The 25,278-nt window shown below is 47.7% G+C and overlaps 1 protein-coding gene across 1 annotated transcript in view; it reads right to left on the reverse strand.

Annotated features, from left to right (window-relative positions):
- The window catches only part of Col15a1 (collagen, type XV, alpha 1), a 110,579-nt gene extending 90,670 nt beyond the window's left edge, over nt 1-19,909 (reverse strand). The window contains exons 1-2 of the mRNA XM_005382825.2: nt 19,479-19,909; nt 19,321-19,394 (exon numbers count right to left, since the gene is read on the reverse strand). Of these exons, the coding sequence (XP_005382882.1) occupies nt 19,321-19,394; nt 19,479-19,489 (85 nt within the window). The 5' untranslated portion in view covers nt 19,490-19,909. The remainder of the gene's footprint in view (nt 1-19,320; nt 19,395-19,478) is intronic.
- Nucleotides 19,910-25,278: the final 5,369 nt, after the last annotated feature.

Genomic DNA, 25,278 nt, shown 5'->3' on the forward strand with positions numbered 1-25,278 from the left:
TGGTAGAAGTAGCTGGGATCCTGCCCCTGAGCCCCACGCTTGGGTCTCAGCCCCTGCAGCAGACTCCTGTCCAGCTGGCTGCTTGCTCCAGTCTTCTGCCCCTTAATTCCCCGTGAGTCACACTTAGCCTCAGTAGCAGAGCAGACTCAGACTCGAGTGCACATCAGAGACGCCTGCAGGGCTGGGGAGGACACAGGATGAGGGCCCCACTTCCCTAGAGTTTCTGCTGCAGTAGGCTGGGAGTCAATCCCAAAGATCCGTATCTCCAGAAAGTTCTCAGATGCTGCTGTTGTACCACTGGTCCTGACAGCACACTTTGAGAACCCCCTGTGTCACAGTTAAGGAAATGGGCTATGGGCCTAGGCCGTCAGGGTCCAGATCCTGCCTCTGCACTTACAAACTCTGCGGCCTGAGCTCCTGCACGTTCTTCCTTTCACCTATACGAGAGAAGTCATTATAACACTTCCTCCTTGGAGGGAGCCAGATAACTCACGTGGAATTGTGCTTGATGCAGGAAGCGTTCAGGAAATATATGCGTCTTCGCACACATGTGCTATAATCAATCCTAAAATACGTTCCTGAGTGCCAGTGATTGTCACTGTAATCCCACCAAGCACCATTGAGTTTAATATGTACTTCAGAGTCTAGGCCTCCTTGGACTCCTACTGCTGAGGTATAATATCAACAGCTAGTGAAGAGCTTAATGTCAACCCTTTGAAAGGCTGCAGTCCCACCCTTTCAGCTGACCCATAAGCAGAGGGCTTGGAATAACAGGCCTTCTGCAAAATGACTGTCCTTGGCTCTCAGCCCCAAGCCAAGCTAGGAGTGCCTCTGCTAGACACACGGGCTTCTCAGACTTCAGAGTAAATTCCAGCCGCCTCCACCTTCCCCCTCCCTGAAACAGGGGCCTGGGTAGGGCAGGTGGATACAGACGCTTCCCCTCCTCTGTGACAGACTGTTGGGTTCTTGCAGTTTGGCTGGAGGCCCATAGGGGTTGCTCGTGGCCAACGTGGTGAATGGAGCAGGAGCTGGGACCACTGGACAAGATGGGAAGAGACAGGCCAGACGTCGTAGCCCCAGGAGCAGAGCAGGTCCCCTGCAAAGATGAAGCCCCACCTCCACAGAGATGGGCACTGAGTTGGAAGGAGGGCCATGGAGTCGGGGGAGGAACTTGAAAAAGTATTGGAATTCTGGAGCTTTCTCTCTAAGTTGCACTAAGTCTCTCTCTAAGTAAAGCATGTCCTGGGGTGTGTCCTGAATTCCTTGGTATGGTTGTACTACAGTCAGTAAAAACTCTTGCGTATGCTATCCACAGGCCACCAGGCAGTCGTCATTTACATGATCCTAGCCCCTAGGAAGCACAGCTACAAGGGGAGACTGGATCCCAGAAAATGAGCCAGGACTGGTCCTGCCCATCATTCACTTGATCATGGCCAAGTCTGGCTTTGCCCACAACCAACATCCCTGGGTCACCTTGTCTGGACTTGTCCAGGGCTGAACTCAGCAGGATGTAAAAGACAAGGAATTCGATCCCTGACTACTTCTCAGCCTAGTAAAGGAGACCAGACACCAACACACAGAATCCGAATAGAGTGACCTGAGCTTGAGGCCATGAGTTAAACACAGGCGAAGTTCTGCAGGGGCTGGAGGCTCTGGGAAGGTCCTGAAGGAAGAAACAATTGAGAAAGGCCTGGAAGGCTTTGCGCAGAGGAACACGATGGAATGAGCAGAGAGCACAGCAAACCCATGGTTAGGAAAGCTGGGAATATGTGAGTGAGTCCAGGAATGGGAGACATGGGACCCATAGATAGATAACCACAAACACTGAAGCAGGAAAAAGGGAAATATGGGTCCAGGCATACCCTAAGAAATGTTCAGCAAAGGCTGGAGTTAGTTTAATCTCAAGACAATCTGATAAGGTGGGAGCCATGGCCAGCCCCTTTCTTGCATGAATGGACTGAGGATGAAGGAGATCAAAGCCATGACTGGTAACGGGGATGGACGGGACTTCTACTCTCTATTCTTAATCACTTTTGCACTTAGGAGATGCGCCAGATAGTGGGGAGACTTGAATGTCAGGCCCAGCGGACTATAATGTATGTGACAGGAAACAAAGCACCTCTGAGGAGGGCTCCAGCTGACCATTTTAGGAGAAGTTCCCCCTTCACCTCGGGCTGTTGTCCCTGGCAGTTGGGCCCCTTCCCTTCCTATGCCAAGGAGAGGGTGGGACTGGGCGACTTGGAATGCGGAGCGCAGGCGTGAGTTTGGCAACAGAGAACACGCACTTTCTTTCCTGCATTCTCTCAGCACTTGGCATGTTGTGCCCTGGGCAAAGTCAAGCTGCCCTGGGAACTGCCTGGGGCATCTCAACAGATGAGCCTGTGTGAATTCAGTCAGGACAGGCGAGCAGCGAGGACAGAATGAGCTCGTGGCTTCAGCAGGCACTGTGAAATTGCGCCTACACTACCAAGGCACATGAAGAATTGGGGTAACCAGAGCTAGGATGGACCTCAGAATATACATGGTCCAAGGGCCCTAAAATTAGAGGCTGAGGCCCAGCCTGATGACAAGACCCATCTAACTACCTACAGCATGGCGTGTCCCCAGATATCCAGGCCACACTCACCCTGACCCAAGTCTAGCATAACGCTTTTCTACACTGTGTGCCTACTGCAGGGACGAATGTATTTGTGTCTGTAGTGGAGACCTGTGGTCCACATGCAATAACTAATGCCACTGAACAGGAGAAATCAACGTAAGAAAGTTCTTCTACTGCTTCAGGCACACTACATCCTTCTACACATTTTCTGGCTCAGCTGTGCAGAGACCTGCTCTCTGCAGAACACAGAATCCCATTCGGCTCTGAAGTGGGATTTGAGTTTAAGGGAGCAGCCAGAACAGATGGTGACCCGAAGTCGTATTTGAAACAGGCTGACTCTTGTTTGATGCAGATGAAAGTACAGCTTGTGGGCCCCAAGCGTCTGCTGGAGGAAAAACCTATGGCCTCTAGAATCATATGAGGGACTCAGACCTTCCAAGGAGAGACCTCGGGAGACACCTCCTAGTGGAGACCAGAAGCGGAGTGAAGAGGGGGTGATCTTGGAGAGATCCGAGAAGGTGCAAGGCAAAACCTAGAATTGGGCACCAGAGATACTGCAAGCCACTTCCCGCTCTACCAGGTACTAACCAGGTGACCTTGGGAACATGTGCATTTTTCTGAGCACAAGTCTCCTTATCTGGACATAGAAATGGCAATAACCAGCTCTGTGTACCTAACACATCCTGTTCATTTCTGTTCATTTCACTCTTTCACTCATGGATTCTCAAATAATTACCAAGCACTAATGACCACGTGCTTGTCACTGCCAGTGCTGGAGACTCGGGCTGAACAGAACACACATGGCCTTGGTCCATAGCACGGAGGGTCTAAGACGCGCTCTTCAACCCTGGCTGGACAATAGCCATGGGGGACTTCAGAGTGCGGTGTGTGGTCCTCATTCCAATCAGAATCACTGGGGAATGAAGCACAGGCCTTGGAATTTTAAAAGCTGGGCTGTGGGGTGAGGTACACAGTCTTGGGGAGAGCTCGTGTGGCTGAACACCTGCTGTCCTCAGCTCTCCCTTCAGCACTCAGCACCCCCTTGCAAGGGTCTCCCCCTACCAAGTAGAAGCACCCTTCTGTGCAAGTGAGGAAGTCAATGCCCTTTCTGAACAACATGCCTGGGTCACAAGCTAATGCATGACAGAACTGGAATTTGAAGTCCATCTGAGGATCCCAAAGTTTAGCTCCTGATCGTACACTGCCAGGAGGACAGTTCCCCTCCCAAAACCCCTGAGGAGGGATATAGACTGACAACACACCTGTGGTTAAGCTGCACTCAGCAATTTCAAGGTGGTGTCTCTTGCAGTCAGGACATGGAGATCTAGACCCAGTTCTAAAACCACCCATGTTAACAAGTTCCTTTCTCTCGGGATCTTCATCTTTCTGTCATTTGAGAAAGCCCAGTGATCCTCAAACTCGGTATTTTCTGCTCTCACGTTCCCAGGGGGTTCTGAGGGCAGTGATATAGGGAAGAAGTGAGCTACGCAAGGTACATGAATGGTGAACTATGCCTTCACCCACAAGGAGCCCCTGTGCAGCCTGGACCACACTGGGTAGGAGGCTGCCTCCAAACGGCAGTTCTTAGAAATCTTGAACTTGAGCATGACTGGCCAGCCTCCCATATACATATGCATGAGCAGCATTCTTCACATTCCACCCAAACTTCCCAGGCTAGGGCAGCCCCACACATTTATTCCTGGAAAGGTAAACACAGATTGAAAAGGGCAAGCTTCCCAAAGCCATCAACAGAAACACACTGCTGTTCACACAGAAAGCATGTATGAAGCACTTGCTGTTTATCAGACACCATTCAAGTACCTTCCCTCTTGGACTAACAGTTTTAGTGCAAGAGCTTTGGAGGGCAGTGATCCTGTCAATATAAAACATGGAACAGCCTCCTCTAGGCCCTTCATGTTGTCATCTGTCTGTCAACAGAGAGAGTATTTATGAAGAATTGATTTGCCACCTTTTGCAATAATTCTGAGCCTCTTCCACAATTTAGGGACCTCAAATCCTCAAACGGCACCATGTGCGCTAAAGCATCTTATCCTCAAAGAGAGGGAACTCTACACCTGCAGGCCTGAGTCTAGCAAAAGAGCACCACAGGAATTTGGAAATTGAATTAAAGTCTTCTGCTTTAAAGTGCAGACATTTCCACTCCATAACACATGTGTTTGTTTTTTTTAATAATGTAAAAACATTCTCAAGTATTTTCCAGTTGTTACTGGTCTCTTTGCCCCAACTTACCAACCGCTGAGTACAGTAGATGCTCCAGGAAATAAACAATGTGGCTCTTTGCAGGCTGCTGTCACAGGGCCAACAACCGCGAGCACAGCCCCGCTTGAGCAGCAAGGCTCTGAAGGAATGGCTGGGGCAGGAGCAGGGCAGTGCACCATGCTCATCCCACTTGTGCAACCATCTCTGAAGGAACTGTACCCCCCACACCACAAGCATAAATGTCTAAAGCCTTCCCACCCCAGTTATTCCTCCTAAGACCACATTTCTCTTCCTTGGCAAGAGCATTCTGCATTGTGTTTATGGATGCATGTTCCTAACACAGAGATCCAGAGAGAGACAAAGAATAAAAAGAGATAATATCAGAGTGGATCCTAGCCCATCATGAGGCAGACAAGAGGCTGCTTTGCAGGGCCAGGACTGACCGAGTCTCCCTGCCTAGGGCAGAAGGTTTCCTTAGTCGCCCTCCCCCACCTCTTGGCCTGGCAGATGAGTTGACCTGAGAGGCTCCATGTGGTCCAGGGGCTTTTATCACTGGCTCAAGGATCTCACTGTGACCTTGTTTCCTAACTTGCACGTCTCTAAAGTTGTCTTCTCTTGGGCGACACAGAGCTGGACGCCCTTTTACCCTCACCAGGAAGCAATCTTCTCTCCAATAAGTGGAGGCAGAAGCAGGCCAGGCAGCTGAGCCCAGATCCCACTGTGCACCCCGCCCGCACCAGAGGCCCACAGCCAGTGCACCCCTGGAAAGTGTCACACGAATCCCAAGGGACCATGGCACCCAGGTCCAAGTTAGGGAAAGCAGCACTGGCAGAGCTTCCACTTTCCTCCCAGGGACCACCCCTTTTACTCCCTTCATGTTCTGACTGTTTTTAGGCTGCTTCTTCAACCCTTGTCCTGTTCCTTCTATCTGAAATATTCTACTCGCCTTCCAACCTAGCAACCCCACTCCCTTCCCTATTTACCCTGTGATTTCATCTTAAACATCACTCTTTGGGAGACTCTCCTGACACCCTAGTACAGATTAGACGCCAGTGATACCCTACACTTCTTCATAGCACCATTTGCCTCTTATAATGTTCAGTTTCTTTGTACAAATCTTCATTTAGTGCTAACATCCCTCATTAGATGGTAGGCTCCACAGCACATCACACTCTGCCTTGTAGCCAGTACGTGGTCAATAAACGTTTATCAAGTAAAAGTGAGGAAACAAACAGATGAATGAAAAACAACCAGGTGACTATAGGCAAAATGGACATTTCTACCACAACAAGAAATTTTGGGATAAATTCTATACCAGCTACCCACCTTGAAAAGCCCTTGTTAACCATGTTTTGCCATACCTACATTGGATTATGGCTCTCTCCCCGCATCAATGATTCTAACTTCCAAACGTGAATGACACTGTCCTGGCCCTTCTAGTCCTTGGTGAGGTGGACCTGCAGATGAATTTGGACCCTTGATGGAATGAACCAGGTATTAGCAATGCTGAGTGAAGCTGCACGAGGGCTTAGGGATGACATCAGTAGCACTGAGGCTGAACCTGGTTGCCATGCCCATTACACTTTATGGGGGCTTACCATATGCCAGGCACTGTCTAAAAGTTTGGGAGACACTATGTCATTTACTGGTCACAGGAAGCCTAAGATAGGCATTATTATCATCACCACTCTTGCAGATGAAGAAGCTGAGGGTTCAGGAACATCAGTCAATCACCCAAGGTCATGAGCTAGTACATTCAGGGTCTGGAACAAAACGAGCTCTGCCTATGCCCTGGCTCGCCCTTCCCCCATGCCATAGAGCTCTGCAGCGCACACTTCGGCATCTCATGCATGACTGGGGGCAGCTACAGGACACACTGCAATACCGCAGGTCTGGGCAAGACCTGGGACCCTGCCTTCCCAGCAGGCATTCTGGTGAGGCCGATGCTGCTGATTCAGGGGGCACAGCTCCAGAGCAAGTCTCTAAAGGAGAAAAGGCTAGCGAGGATGTGAAGGGAATGTGCATGGTAAATTCAGAGACTAGCCAGTAGCTCAGCCAGGGCACAGGGAGGGATGTGAGAGGAGATGAGGCCTTGTCTCCAGCCCAACAATGCTGGAACTTACCATGCTGTAATGGAAAGCATGGAAGGGTTTGAAGAAGGGGTGCAACATGATTGGACCTGTGTTTTAGACAAGCCACTCTGCTTACAGGGGGATGTGCCAGAGGTCAGAGAGGGGAGGTCCTACTGGCAAGGCAGCTGCTGCAACCCTCCATTAGAGAGACATGGCCCAGGCCTGAACTGGGTGGGGAAAGGGGTGCCAGGGAGAGAATGTGTGCGACAGACACTGCAGGGCCACTTGGAAATAAAGCTGCAGTACTCTTTCCAGGTGCTAAAAATGCCTCAACCGTTCCTCACATTGGAACAACACTGCAGAGATTAAAAAAGCTGTTGGCAGTTATAAACTCAGATGCACACAATTTAGTGAGATTGTCTCAGAATTTAAAAATTTTAAAAAGCACTGGGGATATAGCTCAGTGCAATGGTCTTGGGTTGAATCCCCAGCACTGGGTAAAAAGAAAAAAAGGAAAGAGATGGGATGGAACAGGAAGGGAGGAGAGGAGAAGGAAGAGGGAAAAAAGAAGGACCCGGCAAGATACTTTCTCCAACTCAGCCACACCATCCCTGTGCTGAGCCAGCCTTCCCTCCCCTTCCACATTAAGTGCCTTCATCCAGAGAGCACAGACGACAGGCCGAGCTCCACAGCCAGCCCAGAACCAAGGAATCCCGGCCAGGGCTGAACGTCTAGGACCAGAGAAAATGAAGACGTGCGGCTATAATTTAGTATCAGCCCACACTTACAAATATTAAACAAACGCAATGATTCCATTTCTTAAACTGGAAGCTCATGTCCTAAAAGGGGTGGGGAGACCCTGAAAAGAAGCCATCTCCTGTAGACAGTTTTATTTCAGACTACCTGAAATAAAATTAGAAAATGTGTCACATGGAAAAACTGTGCAGTGAGAAATGGTTCCCCCCAACCCCCACCCCGACCTTTTTTCTCTCTGAGAGTGAGTAATTTGGCATTTTAACTAGGCAGGGCAGCTGTAGTCACTGTTTTGTACCAAATATACACAGTTGTTGGGCAGATTTGTGTCCCAGCTCATGAATGGGTTGCCAGCGAGGGACGTGCTCAGAACGACAGGACCAGGACTGAGCACTGCTGAGTTGAATCACTGCCCCGTCTGCCTCGAAGTTTGGCCAGACTGAACTCAGATGTCCTACAGTCTTTTTCCGAATGGTGACTTTAGGGTTCACCTGATTTGACCCCTTCATTTTCCAGATACAGAAACTGAGGCCCAGAAGATATGGAAATTTGCCCAACACAGAATAACAAGTAAATGTCAAAACACAGGCTCTGGACAAGTTTCTGCCACACCCCCGCCCTGTGGCCATAGTTGCCTCCAGAGCTTGGGGGACCCTCCTTAGCTAGGGGTGAACTGAAAGTATCAGGGTTCCATGGATTATTCCCTCAACAAGCATTGCCTGCGTAGGCCCAAGGTTAGGTGCTGGGGATAATAGTCCCTCCCTACACACCAGCCATCCCACAGGTTCTGTTGGTGCGAGATCAGATACACATTCTGAGAGCCAAGGGTAGAACAGCACTTTGTGGGACTTCTAGGGCCTCAGATGCCATACTAAGGAGTAGAGTGCTATATCTGACTTCAGTTGCTGGTGTAATTAGTTACCACAAATTCAGTGGCTTAGACCAACACAAATTTATTATCTTACAGTTCTGGGGATTATAAGTCTAACATAGGCCTCATGGATTAAAAATCAAGATATCAACAGACTGTGGTTCTTTCCAGAAGTTTTAAGGGGAAAAAATCTCCTCTTACTGTGTTTCTATCTCCTAGATGCTCCTTGCATGCCTTGGCTTGTGGTCCCTTCTTCCATCTTCAAAGTCAGCAAAGAAGGCTAGCCAAGTCCTCATACCACATCATTCTGATCTTTTCCCTCTCTCTGCCATTTGAAGGATGCTTGTGAAGGCATTGGGCCCAGATCAGATAATCTCCCTCTTTAGGAGTCAGGTAAGTGTCAGCCTTAATTCAATCTGTAACCCTTTGCCATGAAGCCTAATGCAGTCACAGGTCCTGGGAATTTGGACACAGACTCTTTGGAAGGCTGTTATTCTGTGGTTTTCATGGGAAGAGTGTTGAGCAGGGTCAACATAATCAGAGCCAGTTGAAGCTTCACTGGGTATGTGAATCACCAGGGATCTCCTTAAAATGTAGATTCTAATTTACTGAGTCTGGGGATGAGGCAGAAAAGTCTTAATTTCTACCAAGTTGCCTGACGAGGCTGAAGTTGCCTGGGGACCACAGTTGAGCGGCCAGAAGCTAGAAGATTACTGAGGCTATGAGGGGGGGTGTTGGTCACACAGTGGTGAGAAAAGAAGACATAGCTGTGTGTGCTATTGTCAAATTGTCACCAAACTCCATTTCACAGGGCTGTTGTGAGAGTTGGATACATTAAATACACACAAGTAGACACATCTACATATCATTTTTATATGCAAACACACATACACACAACTGAACTATACATTTAAAACATGGGAAGCACCATAATATAATTATTGGTGCATATCACATTCTTGTTCACACAAGCTCTCTACACACCAGGAAACCCCATTCTTGGCTGACTCTGCTACCAACTTGCACCATGGCCCGGAGCTATTCACTTTCCCTCTCTGGGCTGCACAACAAAGACAGGACCAGCCAGGATCAGGGCAGTGGGACTGGAGGTAGAGCAGCAGCGACGGAGCCAGCGTTAGAGGGAAGTCTGGGTGTGAACTGGTGGAACTGCGTGAATTTAAGTTCGGTCTGTCATCACCCAGGATCTCTGCAACTCTGTTCCAGTGGATGGAATGGTTATGACGTCCCAGCCCCGGGAAAGCATACCTTACTTTATTTTCACGAAGTGTATTCTATTGCTGATGTATCTGTCGTATGAATCCCCGCTCTCACCCCTCCCCGCGCCCCATCAGCCATCACACTGGACAGTGGCAGGGTGGTCAACCCTGGAGCTACACATAGACTCTGCCGTGGTCAAGGGTTCATAACGTGGGGTTTTCACTAAGATCGCCACAGATTCAGGCTTTGAATGAGTCATTCATTAACACAGTCAAACGTTCATTGTGTCCATGTGGTGCTGTGTCAGATGCTGGGGAAACATGGATAAATAAAACAGAGCTCTTGCCCTCAAGGAACCCACAGGGCTATGGGGGCAGGGAAGTAAGGAGGCACTGAACAGGTCACCAGCGACAAGCCTGATGTTAATCCCGTTAATCCTCTCAAGTAGGAATTTACAGATAAGAAATACAAGGAATAAGAGAGGTCAGTGGCTCCAGATCATTCAAAGGGAAGTAGCAGAGCTGAGATTTGAACCCATGATCACGAATCCCAGAGCTCACGGGTATGAACAACACCCTCTCAGCCCAGGGAGTTAGCTGTGCCACCCGCGCTTTGAGCAGGAACAGGCACTTTCCCTCTCTGGGACTTAGGGCCACCATCACTGAAAAGAAGCCACTGGACTTGACTAGCTTGTTCCTAACCCTAGTATACCTTAGAATGGAACCCACAGCTTTTAAAGCCCAGTGGTGGCCAGCCTTCAATAGTTCCTTTGGAATTCCCAAGGTGCTTCTAAGGGTGACAACTACTAAGGGTGACAACCACCTCGTGTCCTGAGGTCTCACTTCCAATTTCCTGAAAAACCCTCTTTCCTTCTAGCCTTTAACACAAGCACATGAAAAATGGGTGAGCGACTCAGGGTGGGGAAAGGAAGGCATTCCCAGCTCCTTTCAATTAAGGCTGCCATGCGGAGAGACAATGCAGGTACCATCCCTTTAGCTGCTGTTATTTTGTGCTTTTGAATTAAATAAGCAGTAGCCAAATGCAAGGCGAAGGAGGCATTTGGAGTATGAATTACCATTTCCTTTCAAAGAATTCAACTAAAGCCTTAGAAATGGGCATGCACTAGACCCCAAAATTTGTTTTAGGAATTTGTGTTAGGAAGTAATTGCACTAAAAGTCAAATACAGAGCCGTAAGAATGTGGTTATCACAATAGTGAAAAATTAAAAGGAGCCCAAAGGCCTAAAAATAACTGATTTAATTATAGAACGTCCATACAATGAAATACTATTTCAATTACAAAAAATATTTAACACTCCAGAGGAAGTTAAAGTAAGATTAGCAATCAACAAAATACAATGTACAAAACAATCTGTTCATACTCTAATATATGTTTGGGCATGGACATTAAACTTGAAAGGTGGTCTGCCAAATGTTAGCAGGGTTTACCCCAGAGTCATGAGATAATATGTAATCTCTTTAAATACTATTTTTCTGGCCAGTTTTGGCCCTAGGTTTTTTTAATATTTATGTATTGCTTTTACTATCAAACTTTTAAATTTTATTTCAAAGAAAAATCTCTTTTAAGGCTGCTTACATCCCTCAGTCTGCCGCATCTGTGGCACAAGTGTATGCGTTCCCACTTTGGTTGCAGCCAGGCTTACATGCACGGCAGTGACATGCTCAGGACAAGCTCCCTAGCCCTCAGGCCAGCAGCTTCACACCCACCTCCACTAGGTTGTGAGTCCCTCTGGGACGGGCACTGGGTCCAATGCAGTCCTGTAGCTACCTCACCACCCTCAGGAGAACAGCAGCCAAGAAATGCGGGAGGACATCACACCCTCAGAGCACTTTTCTGTCTTCTCTATCTTTGGCAACAAGTTTGAACTGAATAGGACTGTATTAGGTTAGGCTGAGTTGAGCTAGGCTGGGTAGATTTGAGTTTGGCTGAGTTGACTTGGCTGGAGTTGAAATGGGCTGAGCTGAGTGGTGTTAGTTGGCTTGGGTTGAGCTGAGCTGGGTTCTGATGGGAATGATGAAGGGGCTTCCCTCATCAGATGACCCGAGCCCATGTGCCTCTCATTAAATGCTGTCCAGGAAGAAGTCTGGATTTCTCCCAAGCTCTGCTCTAACCCTAGACTCTGTCTCTCTGCCTCTGTTTCTATCTGTCTCTGCTTGTCTTTCTGTCTCTGCCTCCCTCTCTCTCTCTCTCTTTCTCTCTCTCTCTCTCACTCTCTCCTTTGGAGGTGGATCAGAGGAAGGTGATCAGTCAATAAACCTGGCTCCTCTAGACCCCTCTGATGCCATCTAGCTCTCTGGGCTCTTCGTTGACAGAAGTAGCTTAGGCCCCACTCTCTTGTGCTCTGACTTTGAGGACTTGTTTGTGTATCCATTCTCCTCATGCACGTTAACGTCTATATTGAGTTTTGTGTAAGTTGCTTCCCTCTGTATAGCCCTCACCAACCTATCACCACTAGTACGCACCTAGTATCTGATCACACCATGAGGAAATTATCTGAAAGCCCCATCTATAGTAAAAAAGTAATGGCTTCATGAAAGAGGCATGGGTGGCTTCCCTTACCAGAGTTTAAAACAAAGCAATAATCTCAAGCTATGTACATTTAAACACACACACACATACACACACACAAGCACAAGATAGTAACTGATAGCACTGAGATTACTGAACTAAATTTAAATCAGTAAGATAAACAATTTTATATACATATACTCAATGATAAGCAACACAATGATGAGGAAATAGCTTAGATTTTATTTGGTACAATTTTGGAAAAAAAAATCACTTTCTATTACACCCTCATCTATGGTCCGTTTTTAATGGATCAAGTTGTAGAAACTAAAAGAAAGCTGGAAAATAAGTTCAGATACTTTAGCCAGAAGAGAAAATATAACTTCATAATCTTTGGCAAAAGGGAAGCTACCAGGAATGAGTACAGATAAGCTAAAAAATAAACTGCTTATAAAGTAATAAAATCAAGAGCAAGAACATTAATGTAAATTCCAGTCTACTTAGCTGTTGTGAAAGAGAATTAAAAGCCCTCTCCTTTTTTATTACCCAGCCATGGCCAGTCTACAGTTAGCAGAGCCGTGGCAGAATTGGGATGACTCACATACCGCAGAGGATATGGTAAGTCGGTGCATGGGCCGTAGGCTAGACTGGCCCACTCTTTCTTCTCTGATTCAATGAGAAAGCTTACTGCATGCTCACTTCCCCAGGCCTGTGCTAGGTTCTGGGATTCAGAGCTGAATAAGCCCAGTCCCAGCTCCCATGCAGTGGAAGAGACAAAGGATAAATCAATGGCCACCATGCCTGACCCTGTAATCCTGAGACCGAAGGATTCTCAATATTTCTGGGAAGGAGTCTTCCCAGAGCAGAATCCTGAAGAATAGGACTGAAGAACAGGTAGACTATGGGAAAGGCATATTCAAAAAAGACCTGACTTCTATAAAAAGCACAAATGTCAGGCTTGGTGTGAGCCCAGGAGGGGCTCTGTGTTTGTTATGAGAGACATAACCCTCTAAGGCAAAAGGCATGATCTCATCCGGGGGTAATGAGAGTCCAGCAGGGTAATTAAACTAGGGGGTGGTGTGATTAAATTGGTATCTAAGGAAGAGTCTTCTAAATATATAATAAGAACTATCCAACGAGCTCTGTCCCTTGGTGGATGAGTCCACTTTGGAGATTATAGTCAAAGAAAATAACCCCAAAAGAAAACAAAGGCCATTTGTCTGAAAAATGTTCCCAGCAGCACTGTTTATAATAATGGCAAAATGGCCAGATCCAAGTAGCCAACTCTGGGCAATCACTCTGTGGGAGATGGAGACCAGAGACCAGTGAAGTAAAATCTCAGGTATGACTCCCACCCACTTCTCTGTCACTCAGGAAAGGACATCGACTGCCAGAGAGCACAGTGATGTCATTAGAGGAAAATCCTGAACTGTTCGCATATGCTTTGATTTAAACCAGGCTTTATTCAAAAAAGATGCCCAAATGGCCAGCATGCTCAGTGTCATTGGTCATGCAAATCAAAACAATGAGATACTTCACACACACATACACACAATGAGAGGGCTATGTGCACACACACACACACACACACACACACACACACACACACACACAATGAGAGGGCTATGAGCCTGAAATGACAAGTATTAGTGCTATATGGGAAAATGACACCCTGATATATTGCTGGTGGGAATGTAAAATGGTATAGTCACGGTGGAAAATAGTTTGGGAATTTCTCAAAAACTTAAACATAGGATTGACAGATGATCCAGAAACTTCACTTCTAAGAATATATCTAAAAGAATTTTAAAAACAGCTACTCAAACAGATCCTTGTACACAAATGTTCACAGCAACACTGGTTTACAATCACCAAAATGTAGGAACAACCTAAATGTCCATCCACAAATGAATGGAAAAACAAAATGTGGTGTACAGATACAATGGAATATTATGTAGTCATAAAAAGGAGTGAAATATTGATAGATGATACAACATGGATGAACCTTGAACCATTATGTTAAATGGAAGAAGCCAGACACAGGAGTCACACACTGTATGAGTCCATTTATATGAGCATGAAGAATAGGCAAATCCATGAGAATACACAGTAGTCTAATGGTTGCTAGAGATGGGGGTGAGATGGAAGAATGACTGCTAAATGGGTGTGGAGCTGCTTTTGGGGATGACAAAAAAGTTTTGAAAGTAGAGATAGTGACTGCAAAAATGTACTAAATGCCAACAAACTATACACTTTAAAATGGTCAGTTGTGAAATATCACATCAGTCCAGAAGAAGCCTGCTAAAAAGACAGTGCAGCAATTTGTGATAGGAATTTCACCTCAATAAAAGTGTAAGTCCGAATAAGCAAATCGTCTGTACACAGATGAAAAGGAGTTCAACTTAATTAATAATCAGGCATGTGTTCATTAAAACCATAGTAAGATTCTAATAGGTACCCATTAGAAATGCTGAAATTGTGTCCAGTGCCCAGGCCAAGTGCTGGCGAGAGCAGGAAGAACCAAGGCCTCTCACGGCCACATACGGGAGAGCATCCCAAGACCCAGGACTCCGCTCCCAGAGCAGAAGGAACTCCACCTGCACATGCACGGACAGCCACACCGCCAAAAACGGTAGCAACGCAAACGCTGTTGCAGAAAAAGGGTTAAAGAACACTTGGATACTGTGTGGAACGGCCATGCAAATGAACTAGCTGCAGCCACACACAGCAACATGACCAAATCTCAAAAGCATAATATTTCGTGAAGAAACCAGACACTGAAGAAAGCAGCTTGCCCATCAGAAGTTCAGCATCAAGCAGAACGGAGCTTCAGAATTTAGGGCACACACTTCAGTAAGCAGTAAAGTTACTTGGAAAAAGGAAGGAGGCGGTGACACAAAAGCCAAGGTGAAGCTTATCTCTGACAGGAGGGCGGGAAAGACACAGCCTAGGGTGGCACGGAGCTTGGGCGCTGGCCTGTGCCCGACCTGCCGGACAGGACCTTTGCTCCAGGGCAGACCGCTGCACTGTCCTTTCAGCAGGCCCTGCTCTGAGTAGATGCGATGTTTCACAATAAAGCAGTCTAAGGCAAAGCAGTTCACTAGCACACCGCAGCAATTTATTAGCAGGAACAAATTATAATAACACCACCCACGTCCCAGGAACAGCTGCTTAGCCCCAAACAGCAGGTACTATACTCTAACTGCACAGTAAAATCGGGGACAGCAAGGGGCAGTGCTATCCTGCAGCCAGCCTTGATCCACTAGGTCACAGGGGCCACTCAAGAGACACCTCACTGACAGGAGTCTCTGCACATGGGACCCGATGAGTACTGGTGAGAAGAGCTGCAGGAAAACTGCATCACAGTTGCCTGTGACCCTGCCCTTTTCCCTGTGAACTATGAGGAGCGCCTCAGGCAGTGCAATGCCCACCTCCTTTCTGTCCCCAGTCACCTCGAGGCTGATGGAGTCAGTGCTCAGTGTGTATTTGTTGAACTCAACTATGTGGAATAATTAAACCTCATGCTAGGTAAAGATTGTTTTGTTTCCCAATGTTTTAAACTAGAAGGAACATAGTGAATCTTACCTCCCCACTTTGCAGATGGGAAAACTGAGGCTCAGGAAAAGGAAAGTGACTCATTTCAGTTCACAGAGGGAGTCAGTGGTGAAAGCCACATTTCCCAATGTTTGGGATATTTTCTGGTAGGGAACTGTGAGGAAGAATATCAGGAAGCTTACAAAGATCCACTTTTCAACAAATCCATGATCTACAAATCATCGAATACCCATCCATGCCAATAAGGACAGCCTCACCCTGGGCCCACAGTGACATTCCTGGAGAAACATGAGGGTCAGTGAAGCTGGAGACCTGCAGGTGCAGGTGGACCTGGCTGGAACTCAGGCTCTGTTCTTCCAGCAATGGGCCACTCGGGAGCACCAAACTGTGTGCCAGCTCTATGCCAGCCTGGCTAGCAGCTCTGCCAGGATGCCCTGCCAGATCTGGAGTCTGTGTGCCTTGGGAAAATGCCTGCTTCTGTTTTCATAAATGCCTTTGCTGAAGTACAGAATACATTCCATGAAATTCAGCCACTTCAGGTGTGCAGTTAAATGAGTTTTAGTAAATTTATATTGCACAAGCATGAGCACAGTCCAGCTCTAAAATATTCCCCCAGAAAGTCTCCTCCCACTTGCAATCACTCCCAGCTTCTATCCCTGGCCCAAGCAACCACTGATGTGCTCTATATCTCTGTTGTTTCTCCTTTTTAGAAATTCCTTGCAAATGAACTCTAACAATGTATAGTTTTCTATGTCTGGCTTCTTTTACTAAGCTTATTGCTTTTAAAGTTTTTCTATATTGGGGCATAGATCTGCATGTCATCTCTCTTTCTGGCTGAATAGTATTTCATTGAAAGGATGTACCACGTTTTGTTTGCCTCTTCACCACCTGATGAGCCAGTTTGTTTCCATTTAGGGCCATTATGGAGAATGCTGCTATGAGGATTTACAGAGGAGCTGTTGGGTGGACATATGTTTTTTTTTCATTTAAGTAGATTTTTAGGAGTGGAGTCGCTAGGTTGTAGGGTAAATGTTATGTTTAACTTTTAAGGAAATGCCAGATCCTTAAGATGCAACAAACTCATAACTTACAAACTACCTGACTTGAGGGCTGAGCATAGCGGTTAAGAGCACAAATTCTGGAGCCAGACGACCCTCTGACTCCAAACTGTAATTGCCTTTGGATAAATGACTTTGTGCCTCAGTTCCCTCTTCAGTGAAAAGGGTATTGAGTGGGGTTGTTGTAAAGACAGAGGGTTAACTCACACAAAGCGCTTAGAACTGCGCTGCCTCAAATTAGTGCTCTATGGGTTTAGCAACTTTTCCAATAGCCAGGTGAGCAGCAGCCCCACGCAGACAGGTAGGGCTGTCATGGATCAACCCAGGAACAGCTGTGTAGCTTTAGGCAAATCACACGCCATCTCTGAGCCTGCTCTGGGTGGTGGACCCACGCTGTGGTGGAGGGTGAATGTTGCTCTGTAAACTGCACAATGCCGTGCAGATGCAATGGGCTCACGGCATGATCATGACACTTTGATGATAGGGCTCACGGGAGACTGGGGTCCCCAAAGCCCTTTCCATCTGGGAGGTTCCTCTAACTGAATATTAGAATGCTTAACAGCAAGGATGACGAGTCAGACTTCGTAGTTCAAATCCTTCTCCAGGCTCTCAGAAGCTAGGATGACATGTGACCTCAATTTTTACATTTGAAAAACAGTGACAGTAACGGTCCTCGGTCCCCACCTCCTGGAGAGAGGGGAAGGGTTGGATGAATGAAACAGGAACGTGTTCACACTCCACCTGAACATACAATGTGTTTTATGAGTGTTAGCCATATTAAACTGCACACAAACTTTGGATGGCTCACATTTCCAGGAACTCGCCTCAGATTCCTAAAGGGGTGGTGAATACCAGGAGTTGTAAACGGCCCTCCTGAGGGTTTCCTGGCCCTCCCTTTTCACATTATGGATGGGAACAAGACTTCCTCTGGGCCAGGAGCAGTCCTGCCCTAACATCAGGGGACCAGGCTACAAACTCAGGAGAGACACCAAAGTTTCTTTCCCTAGACCCCTTCCTTTTGAGGCAGCATGGGTGGTAGCAAAACTCACAGAAGACCACAGAACCTGAAGCTGCCACTGCAGCTGAGTTGGCAGTGCCCAACATCACATGTACAACTGCAACATCCTGCCATGGGCCGTGGTGCTGAGAGGCCAAAACTATGCTCCAGCTGCCCTTTGATCTGTAAGAAACGCCAGGCTGGACACTCAGGCAGGAAAAGCTTTCCCTGCATTTGGGTCCCAGTAGGTAAGTCTGGGCTGTCTCAGACTTCATCAAGCATACAAAGAGGTACCAAAGGCCACCCACTCAACCTCCAGCTTCCTTTGGGGACTACTGGCTGTTCCCCGGTCTTCCCACTCCCATTATTCGATTGAGGCTGTATACTAATCTCTTAAATCCAAAAGGGGTCAGTGGGAGGCTGCTGTTCAGAGAGCCTCCCTGGCCTGCAAGAGTGCATGGCTGGCAAGGACAGGAGCCTGGAGCCCCAGGTCCAAGTTCTAGCTTTCAGGCCGGCCACATCCAAAGCCTCTCCCAACCTCAGCATTGTGATACCCTGCCCTGCCTTCCAACACACAGTTCCTGCAAGGATCGAGCGGTAACTCCTACCACTTATTTTGTGCCTGCTATGTGCTAGGAGCATAGGAAGAAAATTCTTTCTAATTTCTCCTTTAATCTTCACAGCATCCTTAGGAGGTAAGATAGTCTAATTATTCCCCTTTTCAGATGTGGAAACTGAGGCACAGAGAGGTGAAATCCTTTGTCCAAATTTACACAGCCCAGTCAAATCCACAGGCTCTGTTCAGACCTTAATAAAGACCCATTTTAACTCAGACTCGGCTATTCATTGAGCAACCGCTCAGTCTGGGTGGGGAAACTGAGGCCCGGAGAATAAAAGAGACCACATTCCCCGGCTCTGGGGCCCACAAGTTTTTCTACAGCCTGTGGTGCTACTGTCCACAATGGATATGATCCTCTAAGTAACTCGGAGCTAAATTCAGCACAAGAGCGATTCAGCTCCGTAATTTCTGGCTCGGCAAAGTGGCCAGGTGCTCCTGTCGGTGGTCACTCTTCGGCCCCTTTGTACCGGGAGGACACCAGACCTGCCCGTGCCGGGAGCCAGCCAGCGCGCACAACCTGAGCGCAGCGCAGGGTGCGCTGAGGGCTGTCTCTGCTGGCGCTGTCACTGTGCTTCCAAAGTCTCTCTCTGCCCAAAAGTGGAGGCGCTGCGCCAAGGTTAGACACCTCGGCTTCCTGGGGACCCTGTTGGCAGCTGGAAGCCCCGCACCGCCCCGAGGAAGCCGCTAGCAGGACCGCCGAGCGCACGGTGCGGCGAGGACTCCCTTTTATGTCCAGGAATGAGGCGCGCAACGCAGCGGCCCCCGCCACCCAACCAACTTCCCCAGGGCGCGGAGGCAGCCGGTGCCACCCTCAGGCTGAGACGCTTACCTGTCGAGGCGCGCGTCCCGGAGACAGCGGACAGGAGCGCGGAGGTGGACAGCAGCAACCGCAGGCGCCAGTTGCTGCAAGAAGGCGTAGAGGGAGAGCAAGTGAGGCGGGAGGTCGGATGGGTGGGAGGGCCCCGGGGCGAGGGAAGCGGGTCCCACCTTGGCGCCATGGCGCGGGTCTGCGGAGCGCTCGAAGGCGCGCGGCGGACGGAACACAGCGGAAGGCTCCGCAGAGGGCGAAGACCGCTGAGCGCTGCCGCCGCGCTCGCGCTGCCCGCGGGGAACAAAGGCGGTGCTGGGCTGCGACGGGGTCTTGGCTCACAGTTGCCGGCTTCCTGAGTCACCGCGCTCTGAAACCCGACTCTGCAGCGCCCTGCGCTCGTCCGCGCGGAGCCCCACCTCGGGCAGCGGCGGCGCACTCGGCCAGCCCGGGATCCCCGCCGCGCCGGCGTCCCCACGCCCCTTTCCCCAGCCACGGATGCGCGCTCCGCGCTGCGGCTTCCACCCCGACGGCCTTACGTAATATGCGAAAAAAGCCGGGAGTGCCCCCCTCTGGGCAGTCCAGACCCACCCCCACACCAAGTCTGTCCCCGTCTAGGCTTCCCTGCTGGATAGGCCACTCTCCTTTCACCTCAGTAGCCCAGAGAGGCTGGTTTCTTCACGTGACAGACCAGGACACTGAGATGGGGCGGGGTGAGCATCCCAAGATCACGCAGCTGGAACGAGCTCCTGATCCAGGAGTGCCCAGGAATGGCCGCATCCTTGCAGGTCGTAGGTGACACATATAACTAAGATCTCAAAGGCCATGGGGTTCCCGAGCTGTTTGGAATCCCAGAACTTTACTACAAACAGACTCCTAAAAGATCTAATCCAGCCATCCCTCACCCGTCTCCATTGTACTGATGGGGAAACTAGGCCCAGAGAGAGGATATACTTTACCAAGTCACCCACCCAGTGATTGTCAAGAGAAGGCACGAGAGAAGGAAGGGGACTGGAAAAGGCCTTCAAGTGTTGCAGAATTCATGCAGTCAAGGGTCCTCATAGGATACATCTGAGTTCCGTGTCATTGAAAGAGCTACGAGTTTGGGTTCTGGGGTTACACTAGATTGAATCCTCGCTCTGCTGTGCATGAGCACAGCCACGAGCACGTCTTTAAAATGGGGCTGAGAAACCTTCTGTCCTGTGGCAAGACTCGAGGTGTTGCTGAAATGGGAAGCATTTATCAGAGCGCCTGGAGCAGGATGGGTAGTGCTTGCTCGTCAGCTTCTGTTGTTAATGCTGAGCTTACCATCAAGGCTGCAGCCCGAGAGGCCACACTTGGCAAGGAGAGGCGGAACCCTGGACAGAGGTCTTAAAGATCTGACGCACTGAGAGCTAAGCAGCGGTACAGCCAGGGCGGCTTGGCGTGGAGATAACACAAAAGGCCAAGTACGTTCCAACCAAATTATACACTGAGGGCTTCCTTAAAATCTGTTCACATTCTCTCCCACTTGTAGTCTCTCTAATGGGCATAATTCTATTTCATTATGAACCATTCACCATAGGGACTCAGTTTTCTCCATCCTGTGTTTCTCTATTGCTAATAAAATACCACATCAACTGGGAATATAATTGACTTTCTTAGAACTATATTTCTCCATTGCTTAGGAAAAGCCACATCAGCTATGATGACATAGTTGTTCTGTGGTTCTTTCTGACAGCTAACATCAGAGATTGTAAAGCGGAAACAACGCTTTTATAAGGAGGGGAAGAGGGGTTGAAGGGAGGGGAGGAGAATGGGGAAAAAAGAAGAATCAAGATATATCACGTGCAGGTACAAATTCTCTATGATGAGTGTGATCACTATCTACATCTAAAGTGTACCAATAAAATTAATTAATAAAAAGAAAAACTAACCCAGAGGTTGTAAACTGGTGGTCATCCGCTCAGTGGAGCTTATAGACATGCCAGGTGTCAACCTCCAAATTGAATTGAATTAATTAGCGATATTTCATAATTAGGAAACTGTGTGTTAAAATCCAGATCTGGTTTCTCCTTAAGATTTGGGAAAACCTCACACCATGTTGCCATGTTCCCTGGCTGCCAGCAATTGATTGGTATTAGTTATTGGCTGCTGCCTTCCGATTAGGCAATATTCTTCAGTTTGTCATAGTCCCCACTGCCCCTCACTGTTCTCAACACCTAGGCTAAGAATCAATTTGCCATTTAGCAGCACATTTGCACTCTAGTCCTTGTTTATAAGAAAAAGTGGAATAGATGAAGTCTCATGTTCCTGTTTAAAAATGGGTAAACCAAAGATAGAGCTAAATAAAATGGGGAACAACTTTTTTCTACATGTTTAATATACAAATAAAGTGTGTCTGCCTTGAAAAGTATGAAAACCAAGTTGCCGTTATGAAATCAACTTGGCCTGCCTAAGTTATGTCTGTTACCTGCAGGATGAAGGCATAGCTGTGTTTTCATTGGTGGGCTTGATGTTCAATTTATGAATCTAAGATACACATGGATAGGGCAGAAGATTTCTTTACAACTTGAGAAGGGAAATTCTATGTGCACATTTCATAGTTTTTGGTTCTGAATAAGTACCTGACATTCAATTCACTAGAACCTAAGGATGAAAGTCTCTGCAGGTCATTTCTGCCCTACAAGTGACTGGAAAAAGATGAATGTCGGTGTTGATTTTATATCATTTTCACCTGGGAAGCCAGACGATGTACATAGACAAGGAGGGGTCTCATTTTGGAGTTTGGCCTAGAAGAGGGAATCATGACCTCTGCTTGGTGGAGGACAAGGGAGGGTCTCAGGCCTGGGAGTTAAAGCTGAAGGGGGAGGGGGAGCTAAAGGGGGAGGGTGCAAATGGTCCCAGCTGTGAGTGTGGGAGAGATGGATGCAGGAAGCCAAGCCAGGCATTTCGTCTCCTGCCAGACAGTGTTGTGAGGGCTTAAGCGATTTCCTTCCATTCAGTGTGAAGTAGAAATAGCCAAGAGGAAGCATCATGTCATACCCAAGCTAGTCTAAATTGTTTACCATCATTCAGTATGATCTGTAAGAGTTAGATGTGTGGAGACAAGGGATTTTATGTCCCAGATCTTCCAGGACTCAACTAAATTAAGAGGCTATTCATGTTCCTATAATCCATGCAAACATTCCAGAAAACTCTGTATCCAAAAGTGTTTCCCAGACTGTCTTAAGCAGCTGGGAGTGGCACAGAAATCTATGAGAAGAAATCTTTCCAAACTTGGTTTGGAAAGAAGTTACCAAGAATATAGGGTGCCTCATTCTGAATTTGAGTTTCTTCTGTGCATGAGTATGATACCCCCTTGTGAAGTCCTGGCGTGAAAGTTCACAGAAGATACCCAAAGCTTGCACCATCATATGATTTAATGAGTGAAAAGGCAGAGTAGACTGTATTGGCTGACTGGCAAAGAACTTACTGGAAGTACAAAAAGAAAATGGCTGCTTTCTGGATAACTGAGAGAAAACAACCACAGTTTAAACCCACTACTACCTTCTAAGAAGGACCCTTTCTTGATGATGAGCACCATAGATTGAGAACAGTTAATTCATTCAGCACAACAGAGAATGATAGATTTGAAAATCTGACCACCCAAGTGGGAAAAGGACATACCTACACACACACGCACACACAAAGGGAAAAACAGAAGACAGGATGTATCAGACACCCATGATGCACCACTGTCAGTATCCTGTCCACAACTCCCTCTTCTGTCTCTTATGCATGGTGGCCATCTTCTGACACAGCAGCTGTGTCCCTTTACCTGAGCGCATTCCCTGGCCCCTGGAGCCTGCTCTGCCCACAAGCAAAGCAGAGTTAGCTCCCCTACAAACACACATGCAAGCAGCTCTCAAGCAGTAACCAGCAGATACTGCTGGATAAACACCTCCGCTCTTTCACTCAGCTGGTGGGAACATAAAGTCTATGTCATTTCCTCACTCCCCTCCAGAGTTTCTTGGAAAAGCTGACCAAATTAACTTCTCACCATGGAATCCTTGCCTCAGGCTCTGCTTCTGGAAGAATCCAAATTAAAGTGTCATTTCAGATTCTGTTACCCTTCCCTTTTCCAGGGTCTTTGGCCACTTGTATTAGGCCCAGTCCCCGTCATGGTGACCCGGCTATCCCTGGACTCTCACTAATACTGGTAGGTAAGCTCACAGCCCTTGCCTCATCCCACACCACATGCTTTCACCCCAGGCTTCCCTGCTGATAAGGAAGTGTAACACGCTCACAGTCTTTTCAGCATCCTAGCAAACTAGCTGCAAGTGAGTTGTAAATTACACCCAGGAGGGAATTTTTAGCCAGTGGACTCCAGTAAATACATTTCCCTCCCTCCCTCCTCCATATGAAAATAATGTAAGAAAATATTTTCCTAGACATCTTAGAAGATGGTCTCCCAATGCTGAGTGACTGGTCATGTCTATTGCCTCTTATAGGTTCTCCCTCCTTCCCTGCTTCACAACCCTTTCTTTCCCTTCCTCCCTTCAGATGCCTTCCTGGACATCACAGAGGCACATAAAGCCTTGCTCTGAGGTCATGGCCTGGGTAACAACCCTTTCTTTCCCTTCCTCCCTTCAGATGCCTTCCTGGACACCGCAGAGGCACATAAAGCCTTGCTCTGAGGTCATGGCCTGGGTAACCCTGGACAAGAGATGCTAGAGTTTATCTCCCACACTTAGGAACCCTCACACATCTTAAAAAGCTACCTGAGGTAGTTGTCACTTCCTGCTCACTGGCACCAGTTAACATGATGTCACCAGGAAAGGGGACCAGCATTACAGCCTAAGGTGTGTCAGAACATAAGTCTCTATGGACTATTATGACACAGAGCAGGGGAATTAACACACCCCTGGAGGCAAAACCCTGAATATGTACTACTGTTCTTGGCATGAAAGTGAATCTTTTACAACCTTCCCTGTCGTTGTTTTTGCCAGATCGTGTTGTATTTAGTGTGCTAAAGGCTCTGTTGCTTCTCTGTAAACATTCTACATCTGCCATGGCAGCTGCAGTTGATGCTCCCATCTGGACAAGTTTATGGCAATCTACTATCATCTGCCACAATGCATTTGGCTCTTGCAGGTCCACATATGTGAGTTAATGGAAATATTAAAAAAAAAACAAAACCCTACCTTACCTGCACCATGTGAGTCTTAGTGGTGGCTCTAATCTCTAAAGTATTTCCTGGGAGGCAGCATTTTTTCTTATCTACTCTCTCAAAGTAGAGGAAAGGAGATAGTTTCAAGGACTTCCACTTGACTTTTCTTCCTAGACATCAGTCAAGTTACTAATGTAAGGGCTCTACAGAAGTTCACTATATCTGTTTCAATTAGATATTTGAGATCAGGCCTAAGCTGATGTAGGAAGCACCAGTAAATTTTGTGAACAGGTAACCTAGACTCCCATGTCGCCTACTGCTCTGCAACAAACAACACCCCCTTTTCTAGTCACACTGAAGGCTTCATGGGTGGTTTTCTACAACCTGTAAGCAAAGGAAGAGAGAATGCAGTTGCTTCACTCTGCTGTGTCAGTACTGGTTGAAAATGAACTGTTGCTGTAATGTAGCCTTCTCAAGGGTGACCCTAAAGAACAACGGTGAAGAGGACTCCCAGTGGGTAGAACTAGGAGAGGTGCACCTGATCAATCTTTTTGAAAGAAGGAAGAGTGATGTATTAGATGTATGAAGATTCCTAATCAGTGGGCACAGGTCTTAGGTGTTGAGTGAGGAATGAAGGATAAGATTGGATGATCTGGGACAAGAAGTTCTGAGACAGAGTAATGTGGATTGACTTATAGAAATGAGCCCACAATGTATTGGCCTCTGTATCTCACAATCCTCACCAGAGACCGTCCACCACAGAGGAGCCACTCAACAGCCAGGCAGACTGGATGACTCATCCGACGGGTGTCAATCAGACCCTCTCCTTGGCTATCCCATGCCTTATA

This window comes from Chinchilla lanigera, unplaced genomic scaffold, assembly GCF_000276665.1.
Source record: "Chinchilla lanigera isolate Chin_1 unplaced genomic scaffold, ChiLan1.0 scaffold00018, whole genome shotgun sequence".
NCBI classification, from domain to species: Eukaryota; Metazoa; Chordata; class Mammalia; order Rodentia; family Chinchillidae; genus Chinchilla; species Chinchilla lanigera.